We start from the raw sequence: 21,890 nt of genomic DNA, 5'->3' as shown, positions 1-21,890 counted from the left end.
TTCTATAGCTTTTTTATTAACAAATAACATACATGGGGCACATGGGTGGCACAGTCGGTTAGGCGACCGACTTTGGCTCAGGTCATGATCTCACGGTTCGTGGGTTTGAGCCCTGCATCGGGCTCTGTGCTGACAGCCTGCTTCAGATTCTGTGTCTCCCTCTCTCTCTGCCCCTCCTCTGCTCACACACTGTCAATCTCTCTCTCTCTGTCAAAAATAAACATTTAAAAAATCAAAAAAGAAAACAAATAACATACATGGAGAGTGTGCAAATTATAACAGAGCTCAATTAATTTTCCTAAAGTGAACACACTCATGTAACCAGCTCCCAGACCAAGAGGTAGGCCATTCCCAACATCCCAGAGTCCTCCCTCTCCTTCATTCCTGTAACTACCCTCGCTGAACACTATCCTGTGTTCTATCACAATACATTAGTTTCACCTGCTTTTGAGCTTTATGTAAATAGAATCATACAGTGTGTGTAGCAGTTATTTTTGTTTGGCTTCTTTTGCTCCACATTATGATGGTGAGAATCATCCATATTACTGCTTACAGTTGTATTTTGTTTATTCTCACTGTTTTGTAGTATTTTGTGATTATCTGAATGTACTACATATCCACTCTGCTATTGATGGCCATTTGGGTTGTTTTCATTTGGGGACTATTATAAATAGTGTTTCTATGAGCATTCTTGTATATGTCTTCTGGGAGAGAGAGAGAGAGAGCAAGAGAGAGAGAGAGGTTTCATTGGTGTATATATCCAGGAATAGAATTACTGGATCATAGGATATACTTATATTTACAAACACCGCCCAGTTTCCAAAATGTTTTTTTTACCAATTTATTCTCCTATCATTTATGTATAAGAAGTCCACGTGTTCCACATCTTTGTCAACACTTGGCATTATCTATCTTTTTATTTCAGTTGTGTTTGAATATAACCCATGCTGGATTTTTTTCCAGCTTTTTTGAGGTACAATTGACAATTGAGAATGTACATAAGATTGTGAGATATTCACGACAAGTAAGCTAATTAACATATCCATCATCTTGCATAACGTCTGTCTTCTTTCTTTCTTTCTTTCTTTCTTTCTTTCTTTCTTTCTTTGTGTGTGTGGTTCTAACACTACTTTATGGTCCAACAACCAGTCCTACTAGGGAATATATCCAAAGGAAATGAAATCAGGATCTTCAAGAAATATCTATATATCCATCTTCATTTTAGCATTTTTCACAATAGCCAAGTTAGGGAAACAACCTTAGTATCTGTTGGTGGTTGACAGGTAAAGAAAACTGGCACTAATACATATATAGCAGGATGTTACTCAGCCTTAAAAAAAATCCTGCCATTTGCAAAATCATAGATGAAGCTGGTGGACATTAAATTAAGTGAAATAAACTATATGCAAAAAGATAAGCTCTGCTTAATCTTACTTATGTGTGGAATTTTGTGTTTTTTTTTATTTTTTTAAATATGAAATTTATTGTCAATTTGGTTTCCATACAACACCCAGTGCTCATCCCAACAAGTGCCCTCCTCAATACCCATCACCCACCGTCCCCTCCCTCCCACTCCCCATCAACCCTCAGTTTATTCTCAGTTTTTAAGAGTCTCTTATGTTTTGGCTCCCTCCCTCTCTAACCTCTTTTTTTTCCCCCTTCCTCTCCCCCATGATGTTCTGCTAAGTTTCTCAGGATCCACATAAGAGTGAAAGCATATGGTATCTGTCTTTCTCTGTATGACTTATTTCACTTAGCATAACACTCTCCAGTTCCATCCACATTGCTACAAAAGGCCATATTTCATTCTTTCTCATTGCCATGTAGTATTCCATTGTGTATATAAACCACAACTTCTGTATCCATTCATCAGTTGATGGACATTTAGGCTTTTTCCACAATTTGGCTATTGTTGAAAGTGCTGCTATAAACATTGGGGTACAAGTGCCCCTATGCATCAGTACTCCTGTATCCCTTGGGTAAATTCCTAGCAGTGCTATTGCTGCGTCATAGGGTAGATCTATTTTTAATTTTTGAGGAATCTTCACACTGTTTTCCAGAGTGGCTGTACCAGTTTGCATTCCCACCAACAGTGCAAGAGGGTTCCCATTTCTCCATATCCTCTCCAGCATCTATAGTCTCCTGACTTGTTCATTTTAGCCTATATGTGGAATTTTGAATAAACTTGTAGAAGCAGAAAGTATAATCATGGATACAGGGGCTGGGAAGAGAAATGGGGACATGTTGGTCAAGGGGTTCAAAATTTTAGTTATACAAGATGAATAAGTTCTGGAGAGCTAATGTACAACCATGTGACTCAAGTCAACAATATTGTTTTCTATAGTTGAAATTTACTAAAAATGCAGATCTTAAGTGTCTTTACCAAATGTTTTAATATGATAATTATTGCCCCACTTTATTCATGGTAAAACAAAGATTTATCAGGGCGCCTGGGTGGCTCAGGCGGTTGAGCGTCTGACTTTGGATCAGGTCATGATCTCACAGTCCGTAAGTTCGAGCCCCGCGTCAGGCCCTGTGCTGACAGCTCGGAGCCTGGATCCTGCTTCTGATTCTGTGTCTCCCTCTCTCTCTGTGCCTCCCCCACTCATGCTCTGTCTCTCTCACTCTCAAAAATGAATAAATGTTACAAAAAAATTAAAAAAAAAACCAAAGAGTTATCAAAATTAAGTGGTATGCCCACGACCATACAACTAGAGAAACAGAGTCAATACTGTCATTGAATTCCGTTTTATCACACAGTCTTTGCTGTTTCCTTAGAATATTTTTCTTTAATTCAACAAGAATAAATTGAATGCTGAATATGCTGGGCTTCATAATAAGCATTGATGAGGAACATGGTTTTGGAGCAAAGCTCAGAATGTCTAGGATAGGAACAAGAAAAAACACAATACAAGAGGCAAAGTGCATTAAATACTACAAAAAAAAAAAAGCAATTCTATAAGAAACTAAATGAGGGAAAGTTCACAGTTACCTATAATGACTGAGAAAAGTGTTTGTCATGGTTCCATTGGATAGAGAAATAGAACAACCTGAGGAAAGTACAATTTGAGGACAGGAAGTATGGGCATGTCAAGGAATTTGGATATGATAAAAACACAATTGGCAATTATAGCCAACCATGAAAAAAATATAACATTTTAACCATCAAATATCCTCAGTTTCTGTCTCCTTGTTCCTCATGGTATTTATATATAAAGGAGGTGAGAGGGGCCATTCAAATGAAGGTGAGAGGGGCCAAGGCTGGCACAGTTACAGGCTGACCGAGGAGGAAAGGCCTCATCCTGGGTAATGGCAGATGCTAAGACTGGAGGGGAGAAGCATGAATCTGTGCAGGATATCAATGCAGAGAGAAGAGTAAGGAAGAAATTCAGTATTGAAGAGGGATCAATGTAGAGTATGAAACTATGAGATTGGGGATCAGAGAGAGAAATTGTATAGAGAATAGGTAAGAATCAAATGAAGTGGGGAGAGACTGAAAGGAATCCTGAACGGTTGGCCTGGGTTTAAGTGGTGTTCCAACATTCCTTGTTATCTGGATTGAAATGGGCAGGTATTCTTAATTTTCTAGGACAAGGCAAGAGTGAATAGGTATTTGAAATGTGAAATAGAACTGGTCACATAGTGGCTTGTACAATGCCAGAACAAAAACATCAGTTGTTTCTCGTTGCAAATTCTACTAAAAGAATGAGTGATCAAAAGTAATTTTGGAGCCCTATCAAAGGTCGTATTCATATTCCAGTGAAATCCAGGTCAGCTGAAGTTGAATACACTTAAGATTTGGAAAGATTTTGGGGCGCCTGGGTGGCTTGGTCGGTTGAGCGTCCGACTTCAGCTCAGGTCATGATCTCACGGTCTGTGAGTTCGGGCCCCGCATCGGTCTCTGTGCTGACAGCTCAGGGCCTGGAGCCTGTTTCAGATTCTGTGTCTCCCTCTCTCTCTGCTCCTCCCCTGTTCATGCTCTGTCTCTCTCTGTCTCAAAAATAAATAAACGTTAAAAAAAAAAAGATTTGGAAAGATTTTTTAAACTTTTTTTGTTTGTTTTTGTAGGATTTGGAAAGGTTCTGTATAATAAATGTGGAAAATAAACATAAAAATAAAGCATTTCACATATCTATATACATGATGCACATGTGGAGATGTTTCTATTTCATCAACAAATATTTCTACAAGTCTTGCTATGTACCTACATTGAACTGATTGCTCAGGATAATAGATATGAACACAATTTATGAGAAGCAATATGACTGTTTAATCTTTCAAAGATGGAAAAAATCCTCCTTTTTATACTTGTTCATTGCTCTGCTTTAATTAGATGCACTGGATTAAGGTAATCCAGGATTTTATCACCTTTAGCTCTGAAGTCTATTCGTCTCCACTACACATTAGATTTATTGTCGTTGTGAACCCACTTGCTTTTTAACCTCAGATCCTCTTCTGAATGTCTGTGACTGCCCGAGTGTTTGCTGAAAGCTTTAGCTAATGTTTTTAAAGTTTATTTGTTTATTTATTTTGAGAGAGACAGCAAGTGGGAGAGGGGCAGAGAGAGGGGGTCAGAGGATCTGAAGCGGGCTCTGTGCTGACAGCAGAGAGTGTGAGGCAGGGCTTGAACTCACAAACTTTGAAATCATGACCTGAGCCAATGTTAGACACTTAACAGAGGCCCCTAGATAATTTTTTTTAAACAAGTGTGTATGTGTAATTTGTTTTAGCTATGGTGGAAGTAATATATGCAGAATAAAGCTTAACTTATAGCCTAGGGCCCTGGATGCTGCAGCAGATATAAACTTCTATGACAAAAACACAGAATTAAGTGTCTAGTTACATGATTGATTGTATTTTTCTTGCTATAAATAAAAACTGAAGAAGAATAATGAGTTGGAATTTTTGTAAATTCTGAAAGCTTACAACATGCTTCCACATCCTTCGTCTTACTTTCCTTAAAATAATTTATAGTTGCATATGTAAAATTCAAAGGTTGATCACTTACCTAAAGTCTCACATTGAGTAGGTATGGATCCAGAAGCAAAATTCTGATTTTCTTATTCTAACTAGCTGGACATTTCATTTCTCATTACACAATTGGGGCACCTGGGTGGTTGGGTAAAGTGTCTGATTCTTGATTTCGGCTCAGATCATGATCTCACGGTTTGTGGGATGGGGCCCTGTATCAGGCTCTGCACTGAAAGTGTGGAACCTGCTTGGGATTCTCTCTCTGCCTCTCTCTGCCCCTCTCCCTCTCACACTCTCTGTCTCTCTCTCACTCTCTCAAAATAAATAAACTTAAAAAAAAACTAAAAGAATGATAATAGCAACTGTATTGTAAATTTTTAAATGTACAACTTCATATTTATGTTGAAATTATATAAATAGCGTAAAGGTTGCACTTAGAATGATTGTCCAAGTTTGCTCAGTGTTCTTGTTTCCCTCACTATTTCTAGAAGTGCCTACACTAAGCTTCTGACATTTTTTTCCACCTGAAATGTTTTGCCCTAGCCAGGTATTAGTTGCCTTATTTCTGAACTCTGCGTCTGTAGCCCCCTTGGAATGACATTAAATGGGATACTCCACTTGACTTTCCGTTTCTTTTTTTTAATGTTTGTTTATGAGAGAGATAGAGAGATAAAGAGAGGGAGAGAGAGAGAGGGAGAGAGCACGAGAGGGGTAGGTGCAGAAAGAGAGATACACGCAGAATTTGAAGCAGACTCCAGGCTCTGAGCTGTCAACATAGAGCCCGATATCGGGCTCGAACTCTTGAACTGTGAGATCATGACCTGAGCTGAAGTCGGATGCTTAACCAACTGATCCACCCCGGCACCGCGACTTTTCATCTCTCATTTGGACCTGAGTGCTCTGTCTGGGATCCCCCTTCACCAGCTCAGAAGTTCAAGACCCAGTCCCTGCCTAATGCTATTCCTGGCTCATGTTCCTGCCCAATATCCTGGACTTTTACTGTTTCAAGAACAGACTTTAAACAATTGCAAAACCAAACAGAAACCTTGTAGTTCATCATTTACTCAGTCAAACTGTTATTTTTAATCATGTATACAAGACAATGTAGTAATTATCTTTGATGGAAGTGGGTTTTATGAGGTTGTATGATGGCTGGTCTCAACTCAGCAGCCATCACTTCTATCTAATCTAATATCAAGATATTTCCATCTCCCCCGCAAAAAGACAAAAACAAAACAAAAACAAACATACAAAATTCCTCTCTTCTCATTTCCTGACCCCCAGCTCTTGGCAACCACTAATCTAATTTTTTTGTGTCTGGATTTGCCTATTCTGGATATTTCATATAAATGGAATCATACAACATATGGCCTGTTCTGTCAGCTTCTTTCACCTAGCATAATGTTTTTGAGGTTCATCCATATTGTCACAGGAATCAGTACTCCACTCTTTTTTGTGGCTGAATAATATCCCATTGTATGGATGTACCACATCCTGTTTATCCATTCATTCATTGATAGATATTTGAGTTGCTTCCACATTATGCATAATGCTGCTGTGAAGATCTGTGTACCAGTTTCTGTGTAGACGTGAGTGTCCATCTCTCCTAGATATGTACCTAGAAGTAGAATGGCTGGATCATATGGTGATTGCATGCTTAACTTTTTTGCAGACCTGCCAAACTGCTTTCCACAGCTGCTGCATTGTTTGCATCCCCACCAGCAGTAGATGAGGGCTGTAGTTTCTTCACATCCTCACCAGTACTTTTTATGATCCATCTTTTTTATTACAGCCATTGTAGCAGATGTGAAGTGGTCTTTGTCTTTCGTTTCTCTGATTCTTAAGCCAGTACGTTTACTTAAAATTGAGTGTCCTATGGCATTATAGCGTTATTATCAATATAGTATAAATAGATATGCATATAAATATTATAAATATATGTCAATAATATATATCTATCTATATTATGTATGTGTAGATTACAAATATACACATACATAATGTTTACAACCACCTTTCCATTTCCCTTCCCATCTTTGTAGTCTCACTTTTTTGCTCTGTAATTTTAGAACCATTTTAAATTAAGAAAGCGTCTTAACCATTGTCTTTTTTGTCACTGAAGGCCTTCACCAGCACCCATCGACACGTCACTGTAGTTTTCTGCAAAGGAAGCTAGGGGACTAGTCTATCACCTAGAAGGACATGATTTCACGCAGCTTTAGTCCCACATATTCCTCAGTCACTTAACTACAGGTGTTAACTGCATGAAACCATTGGGGCCTTACACTTAAAGGGTTACAAGGAAGAGATTCTTCCAGCACATCACAAAGGCAGCAGGGATGATTGTAAATCTGTTTTGCATATAGGATTCTTATTTACATATAGCTAAAGAAGATGTTAGCACAATTGTTTTTCTTCTGCTTATATTAGAAGGGGAGGAATTTCTTCTCTCCATAGAATATATTTTGTCCGGGGGCGCCTGGGTGGCGCAGTCGGTTGAGCGTCCGACTTCAGCCAGGTCACGATCTCGCGGTCCGTGAGTTCGAGCCCCGCGTCAGGCTCTGGGCTGATGGCTCGGAGCCTGGAGCCTGTTTCCGATTCTGTGTCTCCCTCTCTCTCTGCCCCTCCCCCGTTCATGCTCGTCTCTCTCTGTCCCAAAAAAAATAAATAAACGTTGAAAAAAAAATTAAAAAAAAAAAAAGAATATATTTTGTCCATTTGACATGTTAGGATTTGATTTTATTGTATTGGTTATAAAATTTCATTGTAAGTCACTAAACAAGACTCGGGCAGAAAAGGTGATTTTGAGAGGCAGCGATTCTAAAAGCAATAAATGTTGAGTTCTGGCATTGGTGCAGCAATTTTTTTTTTGGTGTAACTCTGAATTAATCATATAACCTTTTGGCTATATCACTTACTAATGATGATGTTGAAATAGAAGATATTTAAGATTCCATCTTGAATTCAACTTTTATTCTATGTTTCACTGAAGATCACACAGTGTAGTGGTAATATTTTTTTTCTACTGCTTATCTCTGGGTGTTTTGTTTTTATACCTGAAATTTAAATTACTAAATTTAAAAAATGTTACAGAGATGAAAGGGAAAGTTACTGACATTAAGCAAAGAGGTAGTGTACTGGTGATTTAATGCAACAAGTTTTGACTGCATAGTAAATTTGTGTACATATAAGGTACACAAATGTGTACCTATGAGCCTGTGGGTTCTGTGGTTGTGTTTGATTTTGATTCCCAGAGATACATTTTATATGATAAGGATCACTAAAATGTGCAATAGTCATTCTCTTAAATTTATAAAAGATTTTACTGGCACCAGATCTGGGCACAGCTTTGAATGATGTTAGCCCAATGGGTGATTCAAACCTGAATAGTTGTCTTCTGTGAAGGAAAGTTTGTCTAGAAAGGAAATCTTGGGATGCCTGGGTGGCGTGGTTGGTTGTCTAACTCTTGATTTCAGCTCAGGTCATGATCTCAGGGTTATGAGATTGAGCCCCACATCAGGCTCTGTGCTGACAGCACAAAGCCTGTTTGGGATTCTCTCTCTCAAAATAAATAAACTTTCTAAAAATTTTTTTAAAAAGAAAGGAAATCTTGCCTCTTGATTTTGTATGATGAATCTTTATAACCAAGTGCTATCAGAAATTATGTGCTATTGCCTCTGATTTGTTCTTAACAGAGAACCTATATTTCAGGTTCATTGCATTTAAGCATATGCTAGTTAACTTTTTAAATCCGTCCTTTCTTTTGTATCTCCTTTTCTTCTGCAGGATGTTTTCACTCCAGAATGCAAATTTAAGGAATCTGTATTTGAAAACTACTATGTGATTTATTCTTCTACACTGTATCGTCAGCAGGAATCAGGCCGAGCATGGTTTCTAGGACTCAATAAAGAAGGTCAAATTATGAAGGGAAACAGAGTGAAGAAAACCAAGCCTTCATCACATTTTGTACCAAAACCTATTGAAGGTATGAAATGAACTTCTTTTCTTTTTAGACCCTGATCTGTGTGTTGATGACAATTTGGTTCCTTATCCCTTGCTCAGTGGAGTTTGCTCGGAATGCAACAGATCCAAACAAAGTTTCAGAAAACACAGTGGTACCGCTTCCTTAAAAAAAAAAATCTGTTACAAATGCTTGGCATTTATTTTAGTATATGTGCTGCCGAAGCGAGCACACTTGGCATTTATTTTAAAAACTGCTTGACTATAGAAGCTAGAAAATTCCTCCAAGTAGAAAAAAAATAGTGCTAGCTACCATTTGGCAGGTAATTTCCTTCTTTGGTGAACACAATGATTTCTCAAGCTACATTCTTGAAAAACCAATCATGCTATCATAGTGCTGTAAAGTTTGCAAAAAGCCTTTAGAAATATGTTTGTATCCTAATCTATACATCTTTCTAAACAGATCTAACAATATGATATTAATTTTTCTTTGTATTTTCTAAGGAAAGGAGTGTTCTATCTACTGTGATCAATAAATATTTACAATATTCAATTTTATCCTTCTCAGTTGAGGCTATAACCTCCTTTCTCATGATCATTTAATATACTGTTCACTTATTTCAAATTGGTTGGTGGAATAAATAATTTTATGCTAGGTCACCATTTTTGGTGACTTGTTCCTTAGGTAAGATGAGATATACCATTGAGGTAAACACTTTTACTGAATTCAGCCAAGCTTTTTAATACAGCCTAAGAAAATAGCAGTGACCTAGACGTTTACCAATAACATTCCTTTCTAAAAGTCACATTATTAGTCATTAAAAGAATTAGTTCAGCCTTCTTGTCTGAGAAAATGAGGAAACTGAGGCAGTGCATTGCAATTCTGTAACTTAGCCAGGCTTTCAATGCCCTATCTACAAGATACGGTCAGGTCAAGCAGTGTAGGGTCACAATGTCTGCTGCATAGTACCTATGACTGTAACAGTCAACAAACATTTGTTCAATCGATACTGTGTTCAAAGCACTGGGGGAAAATGTCCCTGGTCCTGCTCAAAACTCTTCTCACACTTTGTACTTTTAACTACACAAAACAGAACTTTCCTTCTTATACTCCTTTTTCACTGTTTGGGGACACGTGTAGTTTTTTTGCCCAGAGGCAGAGTCCAAGCCAAGGCATTCTGACTCCAGCAAGCAAGCGCTACATCTCTGTGAAGATGGATGAAATTGCTTACAGTCTGAAGTCTGAAATGGAACCTCAGCATAGCATAATAAGACCCTGGCAAATGCTTTTGAATAAATGTATTCCATTCGCTTCTCTCCTTTTTTAATCGAGAATATACTTGCTGCTTAGAAATAAAAGCCTTTTCAGATTCATGGAGCTCTTCATGTTCTAAATATTGTTGACAGACACATGAAATTGATCAGTTCTCCCATACCTAGTTTGGTTTTTATTTTAAATTGTAGTTATTTATTTTGAGAGAGTGAGACAGAGAAAGAGCAAGCGGGGGAGGGGCAGAGAGAAGGAGAGACAGAATCCCAAGCAGGCTCTGAGCTGTCAGCGCAGAGCTGGACGCAGAGCTGGAACTCACAAACTGAGATCATGACCTGAGCCGAGATCAAGAGTGGGATGCGTAATTGACCAAGCCACACAGGTGCCACCCATACCTCGTTTGTAATTTGATACCATTGTTATGATGCAAAAATAAGAATGCTTTCCCAATGATTCTTCATGCAGCTGTGCTTTGTAATATCAAATGATATAATTATGTAATAACCATTATTATCAAAGATATGTACACTGGAGGTTTTGTTAGGCATCAAGAACTGTGCAGTGAGAATTTCTTTCTCCTCACTAGGATCCCCAAACTGTTCATGCCACCACTTTATTACTACGATTACTAGTCTTACTGCATCTATGTGCAATTTATCGTTTGCTAGGCAGGTTGTATATGTTACATTCATTAAACCTCACAACAGCTTTATGTTATTACCCTCATTTTATAGATGAAGAAACTAATATTTCAATAACAAAGTTAGTGAGCCCTGTCCAATCACAGGGCTAGATAAATACAGAACTGAGACTGCAATCTAGGAAGCTCACTGTTGAAACCTATACATTTATTCCCTGTACTCTACTGCCCTTTAATCTGAAGTAAGCCTATGGATATGCTAATACTTAGAAAAGTCAGTGATAGCAAAGCAGAAATGTTATATACCATGGCACAGCTTGAACGGTAAGCTAGCTCCAAACCATGCAAAATGGAGAAAGGTATACATGATATGATGAGATAAACTCGTATTGGTAGATAATCAGATAGGATAGTTATGGGAATGCCATGCTAAAACTAGGCAAGAAAGAATTGAGAATACATCTTTTTTTATCTTTTTTTTTTTTTTTTTTTTTTTTTTTTTTTTTGCTTAATTTTAACAGGCTCCATTTCCTACTCTGCAAAAGAAAAATTTGGAGCAGCTGATTCCTAAAGTTCTTTGACAATGACATTCTGTGCAGTCTTTATAAGACCTTAATTGTAAACCCATGTTCCTTCATGGAACCTAGCTTAGGACTTAGAAACAAAATGATTCTAAACACATTTTCTTTATTGAATTATTGAATGAAAAAAGTACAATTTTATGAGCTATTTCCATAATGGATGATTTGTGATTTTGTTTTATTTTTTGTTTTTTTGTTTTTTGGGGTTTTTTTGGAAGCAGTAGGATGAAAAACATTCTAAGCCGTAATTCATTGTAAAGAAAGTCTTCGGTAAATTCTTCCATACATCGGTTATAAAGCACATAACTAGAAGACACTTTCAGAAAAGAAAGAAAATGATGGCTTCATAAGAGGCTGTCCATATTGATGGCTAACCAGAAAGGCTGTTAGTTATTTTTAGTTTTTAAAGGAATTTTTGTAAACCTGTAAACCTACCACTGTATGGTTACCAACAGAGTCCAGTACTACGGACTGTAAATGTCCTTTTAGGAAGGGAATTGGCCACTGATAGAGGAAAAGTCAGAGGAGGTTTGTTTTGTTTTTCAAATAGCTCTGTCTTTTCCCCACTTCCTGATGATGATATCATTTTGAATGTCATGATTCCCAAAATTAAACTCTGCCAGTCCCAGGATCTTTAAATCCCACACTGATTACGTGATAATAATTACCCACCAGCCCCTTTCCCATCATGGCCTCACTCTCCACCCTTTGTTTACAACACAGGCGGTGTTAATGAAGGGTTGCAAGGGTGTCTGTTCAGACAGATGGATGGACTTGATATTTAAACCCATTATATGTACACTTGCACGTCAACCTTTACTTTACGTGGGTCCCCTCCCCTGGAATTTAAGACAACAGCATAGGCTTGATTCCCAATTTTGCCCTTTCAGAGCATTGTTCACACAACAGATAAGTAACTCCCCCAGATTTAAATTGTCTTGGTGGTAACCTCCCCCTTTAGCTTTAGATACAGCAGCCAAATACTCATTGACAAAGAGCAAGATACAATCTCCTCCTTTTCCCCTCCCTCCTCCAAGAAGCTCATTACTCAGCTCCTGCAGGTGGTTGGCATTCAGAATCTAGTTCCTTCCTCCTGAAAACAATGTGTGCATTTCCAAAGGTTTAAGCTTCATGAACTTAATCCTGGAGAGAGAAATATGTTTCTAAAGTAAAATTAGTAAATATCAACTGAGAATCATTGCAACAGAAATATTAAACTGGAAATAAAGGAACATTTGCTGATTTCCACCAATGTATTTTCAAGTGGGGAGACAAGACTAACAGACACACACACAGGTAAAATTATCCGTTTTTCCTGTTATAACTGTTGACTTAAGCTAATAGAACCTGATTTAAGTGCCAGAAGTATAATGTAGATCAGTGTTTCCCAAACATGAGTATCTGAACCATCTGAAGTGTTCAAAAAGCTATAAATTCTCAGGCCAAGTCTCCAGAGTTGTTCTGATTTTATGATGGCAACCAGGATCAAGACTTAGTGTCCTAAACTGAATTTGGTGATTCGAGGCTTATTTGCATTAAATCTAGATGTCCAAAGGCAATTATTTAAATTTATTCAAATTATTGTGATCAGTATATTGGACTAACATAGAGTAAACTGTCACTCTGACACCATGGAATTAAATATATCAAACATGTCACATTTTGCCATTTCCTACTGCTATTAAGATGGCTGTATTTTAGTGCTGAGTTAAATTAGTATACAGAGTAAGAGGTAACACCAATTATCGCATTATGTCAACACTGAGAAAAAAATAACCTAGTAGAAATCAATTAATCAAGAATAAATGTCTAATTCTTCTGATCAAAATTTTGCCAATGATTTTCTAAGAAATTTTGATAAAATGATTTGCCCTTTTAAACCTCAGTGATCTCTGAAGATGAAGTTGATTATAAATGCCATCTGTTTCATAGGAATAATATGAAGATTAGACATTGTAAGAAAGCTGGATATCCCAAATCTGTCAGATCAATGCAAAGTGTCTTTTTCATTTTCTCTCAGAAACTGGACATAGTGTTATTGGGTTATGTACTGGGTAAATGCTGTGAGATGTGGTATTCACAAAGGGATTAGAGACAGTGAAAGTTGAAATTTGGAGGGAAAATAATCTCTTCAAGAACTCTATAATGGGGTACCAAAGAACTGAACAAATCAGGGGTCCTAATGCTTTAGACCTCTAATTGGGAGAATACTAATAGCAAAATGATTTTGACATTTTTATTTCAATTGCCTGGAAAGAAAACTGCTGTGTTTTCCAAAATCCTCTTTTAGACCCAACCATACTAAAAGACAAAGAAAGATGGAGGAACAAAGGGTACCGCTGATGCCCCTGATTGTTTTAATTATAGCCAAGACAATAGCTGTAATTTCTCTCTGTCTCTCTGTCTCTCTCTCTCTCTCTCTCTCTCTCCACCTTTTGAGTTTTGGATCCCTGCCAGCCTGTGACACCTTCTTCCCCCAAACCAGTATAACTCCTTCAAAGCAGCATTTTCCTGGCTTTGAATTTAGTCTTTAATAAAACCCTCCTGCCTCTCCCTGACACATTCTTCTTCCATATCTATCTCTCTCCTGCACACAAATGTTGCTTCTGATCTCTTTACACATGAAGATATAGATCTTTGTGTTCACAATGTCTCTTAAGTCTTTTTTTTTTAAATGTTTTTTTAATGTTTATTCATTTTTGAGACAGAGTGAAGGAGAGACAGAGCATGAGTGGGGGGAGGGGCACAGAGAGAGGGAGACACAGAATCTGAAGCAGGCTCCAGGCTCTGAGCCATCAGCCCAGAGCCTGACGCGGGGCTCGAACTCACGGACCGCGAGATCGTGACCTGGCTGAAGCTGGACGCTTAACCGACTGCGCCACCCAGGCGCCCTCTTAAGTCTTTATAATAAATATTTACAGTGTGCTGGGTGAGTTCCTTTGGCAATACATTGCTTCTGAACCAGCGCTTAGAATTCTTCTCCAGTTCCAAAGGGATCCCATGTGACGTTAATTAAGGTGTGAAATTGCTTCATGTTAATTGCTCACACCCTTCCATGATCTGCTATTAAGACAATTAAATATCTTTGATGGTACATTAACTGACAGAGCAATCTAACCTTTCCACTTCTTAGAAATTACAGAGGGCCAAGGAAAATTCAATTAAATTGGTAGTAATAAGAAGATTAGTCATATTTCATCCTTCTTTGATAGAAACTGATGTAGGATGGGGGTTCTTTATAGAGTGTCATTTGTGAACTTTATCAGAAACTGGAGTTGTATTGCTTCCATTTGGAAATAATTTGTCAGCAACTACAATTGCCTTCCACACAAGTTTTCCAATCTCCCTTATAGAACCATACTGACCCTCAAAGATTTCCACCTAGTTCTCTCCATAATTACAACAACTCTCACTTTCTAAATAATTTTCAGGAATCCAGCAGTAATATAAGTAATAATTAGTAGCAGCTGTACTGCCTTATATGCCATTTGTGTGGCTCGTTGTTATTTTCAGCAGGCTTCCCTAACCACAAATGATCGATCGTGTATTGATCAATTGAGTATCAATTGATAGTCACTAACACTTTGAGAGTATGAAGGTTAAGATTATCATCCCAATTTTAAACATGAGGAAACTGAGTTTAAGAGAGGTTAACTAGCTTACCCAGGTTCGTATAGTTAGAAAGAGGCAAAACTATGACCACAGCTGTTATCTATCAAAGACTGCCAGAGGATCCCATAAGCTGCTGGAGGCTTGACCAATGGGTATGTAACATACAGGCAACAGTGACTTGGCAAGTGATTTCAGTGGTGTAGCAGAATAAGCCTAATTAGAGTGGATTCAAGTTATCACAGGAGGTAAAGAAAAGAAGAAAGTAATATTAAGTCACACTTTGGAGGAGCTCTGCTGTAAAAGAGGAGCAAAAAAATAGGAAGCAGTAGCTGAAGAGAAATATGCGAGTTACAGTGGGGTTTATTGGCTTGTTTGCTTAGAGCTATTACACCATATTTATAGATTGATGGGAACATGTGGGGAGAAGTGACTTTGGGCATTAGAGGAGAGATGGTCACTGAATCATACTGACCAAAGGGAGTGGGCTCCAGCATGGAAGTGGCAAGTGGAGGGCCAACTTTAGACAGGTGCAGAGAGGGTTCAAGCTCTGTAACAAGCAGGGAGCCAGAACACGTGTGAGCAGATATATGCAGGTGGGTCGTTTTCATGGTGGAAATACAAACACTTCCTCTTCTTCTTTCTACGTGAAATGCAAAACAAGGTGGTTTACTGATAAAAAAGGAGGAAGGAAGGGAAACGTGAAGGAGAGAGAGGGAGAGCAAGGAGAGAGAAAGTCAAGAAAAGAAAGAAGACAGGCCTATTGCCTGAGTCTGAGGAGAGTTTGAGGAGTTAAGTGAAGGGATGTAATATCCCGTGGGAAGAATGGGAGAGGAAATTGGCAAGAGAAATGCGGTAGGGTTCCAGGAAGTGCTGAGCACCCCCATGAGGACTGGGATCGAGAACTTGACTTGAGACCAGTCAAGAAAGATTTATGTGTTTGTTTTTTCTCAGACATATTAAACTATCTGACTGTAAGCCTAAAGCAGGAACCCTAGAGCTAATCACACACGAGTTTTAATGCTGATTCTGCCCTATGGTGTCCTGCAATACTTCCAGCAAACTACCCTTTCTGTTCTCTAGTTTCCTCAGTTGCAAAGCTAACCAATGAAAGTATCTCTCTTTTGGGTGTTTAAAAATAATCATAGTGTATATAAGGTGCAGATATATATTAAGTATATCTTATACTTAATGTTATACTTATACTTATAATATTAAGTATATCTTAATATTATATTAAGATATAATATTAAGTATATCTTAATATAATATTAAGTACTCAATTAATATTACCTATGGTTGTGAGGACACTGCTTAGGAGGAGAGGACCCACTGGATGGTAACTGCATCTGGTTTATTACAGTTGTCTGATTTATAAATAATGGCAACTTTTGAGATTCCACTTTTTTCATACTTTTAAGAAAGGCATTATTTTGGTTTGTTTCCCAAGAAAAGTTTGTAACTGATATAAATGTGACTCTTGAATGTTAAAAATTACAAACAGGGAATCTGAGCTAGTAAAGTGGCAAAGAACGCTTGCATATTTCTGATAACTGCATTTGCAACAAAGGTACCCATGAAAAGAATATAATAGAAGAATAGTAATTGGAAACCATGTCCTAGAAATCCTGTACCTAGTCTTATAAAGAGGAGATGTGTTTTATTTTTGACAAGATTTCAATGCTCAGTGATATATATTAGATCTCTCTCCTTTCTAACAGTATAATCTTGCATTTAAAAGTAAAGCAAAAAAGAAATTAATAAAACAAATATTATGTAGTATTCTAAAGTTGGTAGCTTATGGTCTTGTTATGACCAAGTGTAGCATCTTATTTATGATAGCAGGACTGCGCGGCTTTCTACAGAAATATAGCCAGTGCATCTCAGCTGGCTGTCAAAATGACAGACTTCACCAGGCCAAGTCACAACGTGACATCATACAGGTGTGATCTGTTCACATTAATAAATTGAACTGGGAATTTCTAGTGATTTCTGTGTCTTAAAGTAATGCATGATATGGGCTCTGCTATTAGAAACTTTGTGTGTCCTCGTGTCTGCACATGAGGAAGAATATTCTCTCACCAAATCCCTCTACCTCATTTTTACTCTGAAAGCTACAGTGAATCCTTCTGCTTCAGTGTACTATGGATCAAGAAAAGTCAAAACATGAATAAAAGGAGACACCCAAAAGAAGGAGAAGAGACGGGAGAAGGGTGGTGGGGAGGGGAAGAAAAGAAAAAAATCGAAACATATATCAAAATGGAGGGAAAAGAGAAAGAAAACTGAAATGAAGAAAGAGTGCTAAAGAATGAAACAGATATGCTTCCCTTTTCAGAACATTATCTCCTTTTACCATTTATCCAAAACTATTATGATACCACATGTGTTAGAGGAATAATGATATGTATCTCAAAAACATCCTGTGGGATAAAAAAAAGAGCAAGTATTCTTTTTTACCCTGCTTTAAAGAAGAAAGAGGGCATGGAATGCGATAAAAAACCAACCAGAAGTGCCAGGTGAAACAGAAGCAGTGTTGTTAATCAGGCATTGTATCATCAGGCACTGAACATTCTTGATAGCTGGATATTGAGACTCTGTTGAAAAAATAGTATAAAGTGAAATCAGAAGGAAACACAGTTGGAAATCAGTTCCATGCCAAATGGTAGCCATTAAATCATACCCACTGAAAATAAACTCTGTATCACAAGTGTAGTCCACAGAGTCTTGGATGACACATGGGTAGATAATAACATCTCAAGTTGCCTAAATCAGAGAACTTGTGTCCAATGGTTAAATGGGCATTGGCACTGAATCTGAGTTTCTGAGAACTGTGATTGGGGAGCTGGGAAAACAAGAAATACAGGGAGTTGGATTTTTTGTTTGTTTGTTTCACTTTATTCCCAGGCTGGAAATTATTCCTCACCAAGAGTAGCTGAAGTGGGCCAAATGCATACAACAGAGGGCACCAGAAGAATCTATTCAAGAACAAAGAGGTGTTTAAAACATTGTAGAGCTTCCTAAAGCAAAATAAATCTATTTCTAATGAAATAATAGCTTATTGTAATAGAAAGTGATGGAAAAGCACTCCCCTGTAAATATCATTGTACTTTGAAATAATGCAAATTAAGAGATCAGAGGTCATTTCAATTACTAATAATGACCTGATTATCAGGAAGAGAAAAACTTAATCTTACATAATGCAGGGATTATTTAGGAAGACAGTTCTGTAGCTGCAGAAAGAACTATTTGAAAATCAGAACCTAGCTGGTTTCCTAGACATGCTTCTTAAATATTTCCCACAATAGAGGCACCTGGATGGCTCAGTTGAGCGTCCAACTCTTGGTTTCAGCTCAGGTCATGATCTCATGGTTCATGAGTTCAAGCTCCATGTCGGGCTCTGTGCTGACAGCGTGGAGTCTGCTTGAGATTCTCTCTCTCCCTCTCTCTTGGCCCCTCCCCTACCCCCCCCAAAAAAAACCCAAAAAACCTAAAACACATTTTTTAATAAAAAAGATAAATATTCCCCACAATTTCTTAGGAGTATATGTTTGGAAATTAATACCAGAACTCCAAATTCTCGTACTAGTAGCTATATAAAATTATTTTTTTATTGTAAATATATGTGATGCTCATATATGGGGTTAGTAACTCTTGATTTGTTATTTTTTGTTTGGTTAGTCTTCTTAAGTGCTACATTAAGTTCCCCACAAAACAAAAGGATAACCCTTCTTAACATGTTAGTTAGCTTGACCAAGTGAACCCCACCTTTCAATTGCAGTCAAAATTATGGTACTTGGAGTATATCAGATATTGTGCATGTTAGATAAGCAGCAGGTCTCACATGTAATGGTGCCTCAGCTAGGTTTATTTCTAAGAACTTAACAATTGTGTTTGCAAGATAGCAGAACTCATGAAAGTTTCAGATGCTGCCAACCATTTCTTATAGAATCTGTGCAGTAAGATTCAGTTTGATTGATTCTTTCTGACTAATCTGACTGGCTGTATTCAGGCCATATAAACATAGTTAGACATTTTTCCAGATAATGAGATTGAATAAATAGATTTTTCCCTATAAACTCCTGTATTTGATGGACATATTTTTTTAACTCTTCATTCACTATCAAATTGAAGCTGACAGATATCAGGATAATTAATGGTTTAAATCTAGTGTGGAATTCCATAATTCTGACACAAGTTAACCCTGCCAGGTTTAACCCTCCCACTTCTCTATCTTACCCCATTCTTCAACCAGTCACTTTTTCTTACATTACCTGCACTTCGTTTCCTCACTCTTCTTCAGTAGCCTGGCCATATCTCTAACTCCTCTGCATCAGGGCTAAATCAACATCAGATAGCTATTGTGATGTCCTAATTTCCATTCAACTCTCTACCCTGGCTCTGAACAGCCTGTGATTTGTGTGCATGTCTGTGCTCTCCTTCTTCACCCTGAGCTCCATGAGGGCAGGAATCAAGAGGTCATTTCTTGCAGTTGCCAAGGAATTTAGCAGAGCTCCCAGCACAAATTAAATGTGCACCCGTTTATAGAATAAATGAACAAATCAATGCTTGAACAAATGCATCTTTAGATATTTGTTCACAAAAGAGTAACTGGAATTGGAGGAGGGAAAAGAAAATGAAAAATCCATATTGAATGAAAGTGATACAACATTAGTTAAGCCAAGTTCATCCTACCAAAGGCATCCAAGATACTCTGCCTCTACCAAGTCTACAGATGAATCTCGGGTCCAGTCGGGACAGAAAATTTTCTCCACTGTCCTCCTGTTGATCAGTAATTTAGAGCGTTAGCTCCAGTCAGGACACCTGTAGAGAACAACAAACTCTTCTAAGATAGAAATGTCTAGCAGAAATATCATATGAACTACATGGGTAATTTAAATTATCTGGTATTCACATTTGAAAAATAAAAACAAGCACGTGATGTAAATTTTAATAGTATATTCAACCCAAAATATCCAAGATATCATGTACTCAGTATGTAATCACTTTAAGACATTACTACTGAGATATTTATTCTTTTTGTGTGGTCTGTAAATTTGGTGTTTGTTTTATACTTGCAGCACATCTGAATTGGGAATAAACACATTTAATGCTGAGTGACCACATATACCAAATGGATAGTATATTAGGCAGTGCAGTTCTAGGGTATTCTCATCAGATTTTCCTCTTACCAACTGTATAACCCCTCAGTTATATCTCAATTCTCTCTGTCTTGCTGTGCTTCTAAGACTAATACTTTTGACTATTAGGGAATTGTTGACTCTTCCTATGCAAATAGAACATTTCTGGCTTTAATAGTCATCTCTTTGTGTATAGCTTACACTTGTTATTGTGTGTGTGTGTGTGTGTGTGTGTGTGTGTGTGTGTGTGTGATCTTTTTAAGTATGTGTAATTATTAATTGTGTTAAATAGACACAACATAAAATTTACCATTTTAGCCAAAGTAAGTGTACATTTCAGAGCCATTAAGTAATTCACATTGTACTTGTACCCGTTACCATTCTCCCTTCCCCCAGCTCCAGGAAACCACTATTCTCCTTCCTGTCTCTATGACTACTTTAGATATCCTATGTTAATGGAATCATAAAATATTTGTCCTTTTGTGTCTAGTTTACTTCACTTAGCATAATGTCCTCAAGATTCATCCATTCTTGTGTCAAATTTCCTTCCTTTTTAAGGTTAAACAATATTGTATGGTATGTATGTACTACATTTTGTTTATCATTCATCCATTGATAGATATTTTGGTTACTCTTGCCTTTTGACTATTGTAAATAATACTACTCTGAACTCAGTGTGCAAATACCTGTTCACATCCCTGTTTTCATTTATTTTGGGTATATTGAGAGGTGGAATTTCTGGATCATATGATAACTCTATGTTTAATTTTTTGAGGAATCATCATATCATTTTCCATAGTGGCTTTACATTTTACATCTCTACCAGAAATGTAGTGTTTTCAGTTTCTTCACATACTCACCAACACTGGTTATTTTGTTTTTGTCTTCATTTTTGATAATAGCCATCCTATTACATAGGATTCATCCTATAGTGGCATTTGTTTTCATTAACCTTTTTTGGATGACATTAAGAATATTTAGTAGAGGTAAGGCCAACTTGGATCTCAATTAATATATGGATATAATTTAAACGTTGTCTGATATAAGATAATCTTTTGTTGCATTTTTTGATGAATTGCTCTTCTGCTTTTGTTAAGAACTCTTGATTAGGACTTTGAAGCCTTACATTCTCATCCTGGCTTTGCTGCTACTCACCATCTGACTTTAGGAAAGTTGCTTAGTTTCCTTTATATTTAAAAATGTGGATAAGAATTTCTCACTTTATTCATAAGGTTAATATGATTATCAAATGAGTTAGTCAATTTAAAATGGCTTTGAAAAATCTTGAATAATAGATTCATTTAAGGGATTAAAAGTTTATTTACGAGATTACCATTGTGGTTACGTTGTACATCAATGTGATGGGTTTTACATTTTGCACATCTAATGCACTTTATAGAACAGTTATACCTTCTGTTCTCTTCTTGTACTCTGTGTCATCTTTTAATTGTGTGCCATTTAGAATAGTACAATTGTGGAGTGTTGATACAACTACCCAAGGGAGCTATATTACTGGGGAGAAATGTTTTGTCCTTTCTTTGCTTTCTAATTGGATCGTGTTCTTTTAACTACATTTTCATTCAAAATTTGATTGAGATTTGTACCCCTTGATTTGTCAGCTTCTTGAGTTAGACAGTATTACAGACATCCCAGAGTCTATCAATAATAATGAAAATGAAAGCCCAAGAAACTAATCTTGTTTGACAAAGTTTTTGCTCTCT

The 21,890-nt window shown here is 37.2% G+C and overlaps 1 protein-coding gene across 4 annotated transcripts in view; it reads left to right on the top strand.

Annotated features, from left to right (window-relative positions):
• Positions 1–21,890, top strand: part of FGF12 (fibroblast growth factor 12) — a 564,772-nt gene that overhangs the window by 535,998 nt on the left and 6,884 nt on the right. For all 4 annotated transcript variants that reach the window (XM_086675007.1, XM_086675006.1, XM_086675008.1 and 1 more), the window contains one exon: positions 8,758–8,956. In XM_086675007.1, coding sequence (XP_086531133.1) covers positions 8,758–8,956 — 199 coding nt within the window. The remainder of the gene's footprint in view (positions 1–8,757; positions 8,957–21,890) is intronic.

The sequence above is a fragment of the Puma concolor genome, chromosome C2, assembly GCF_028749965.1.
Source record: "Puma concolor isolate L17-30 chromosome C2, mPumCon1.1.hap2, whole genome shotgun sequence".
NCBI lineage: Eukaryota > Metazoa > Chordata > Mammalia > Carnivora > Felidae > Puma > Puma concolor.
This window is presented reverse-complemented; position numbering and strand designations above follow the sequence as displayed.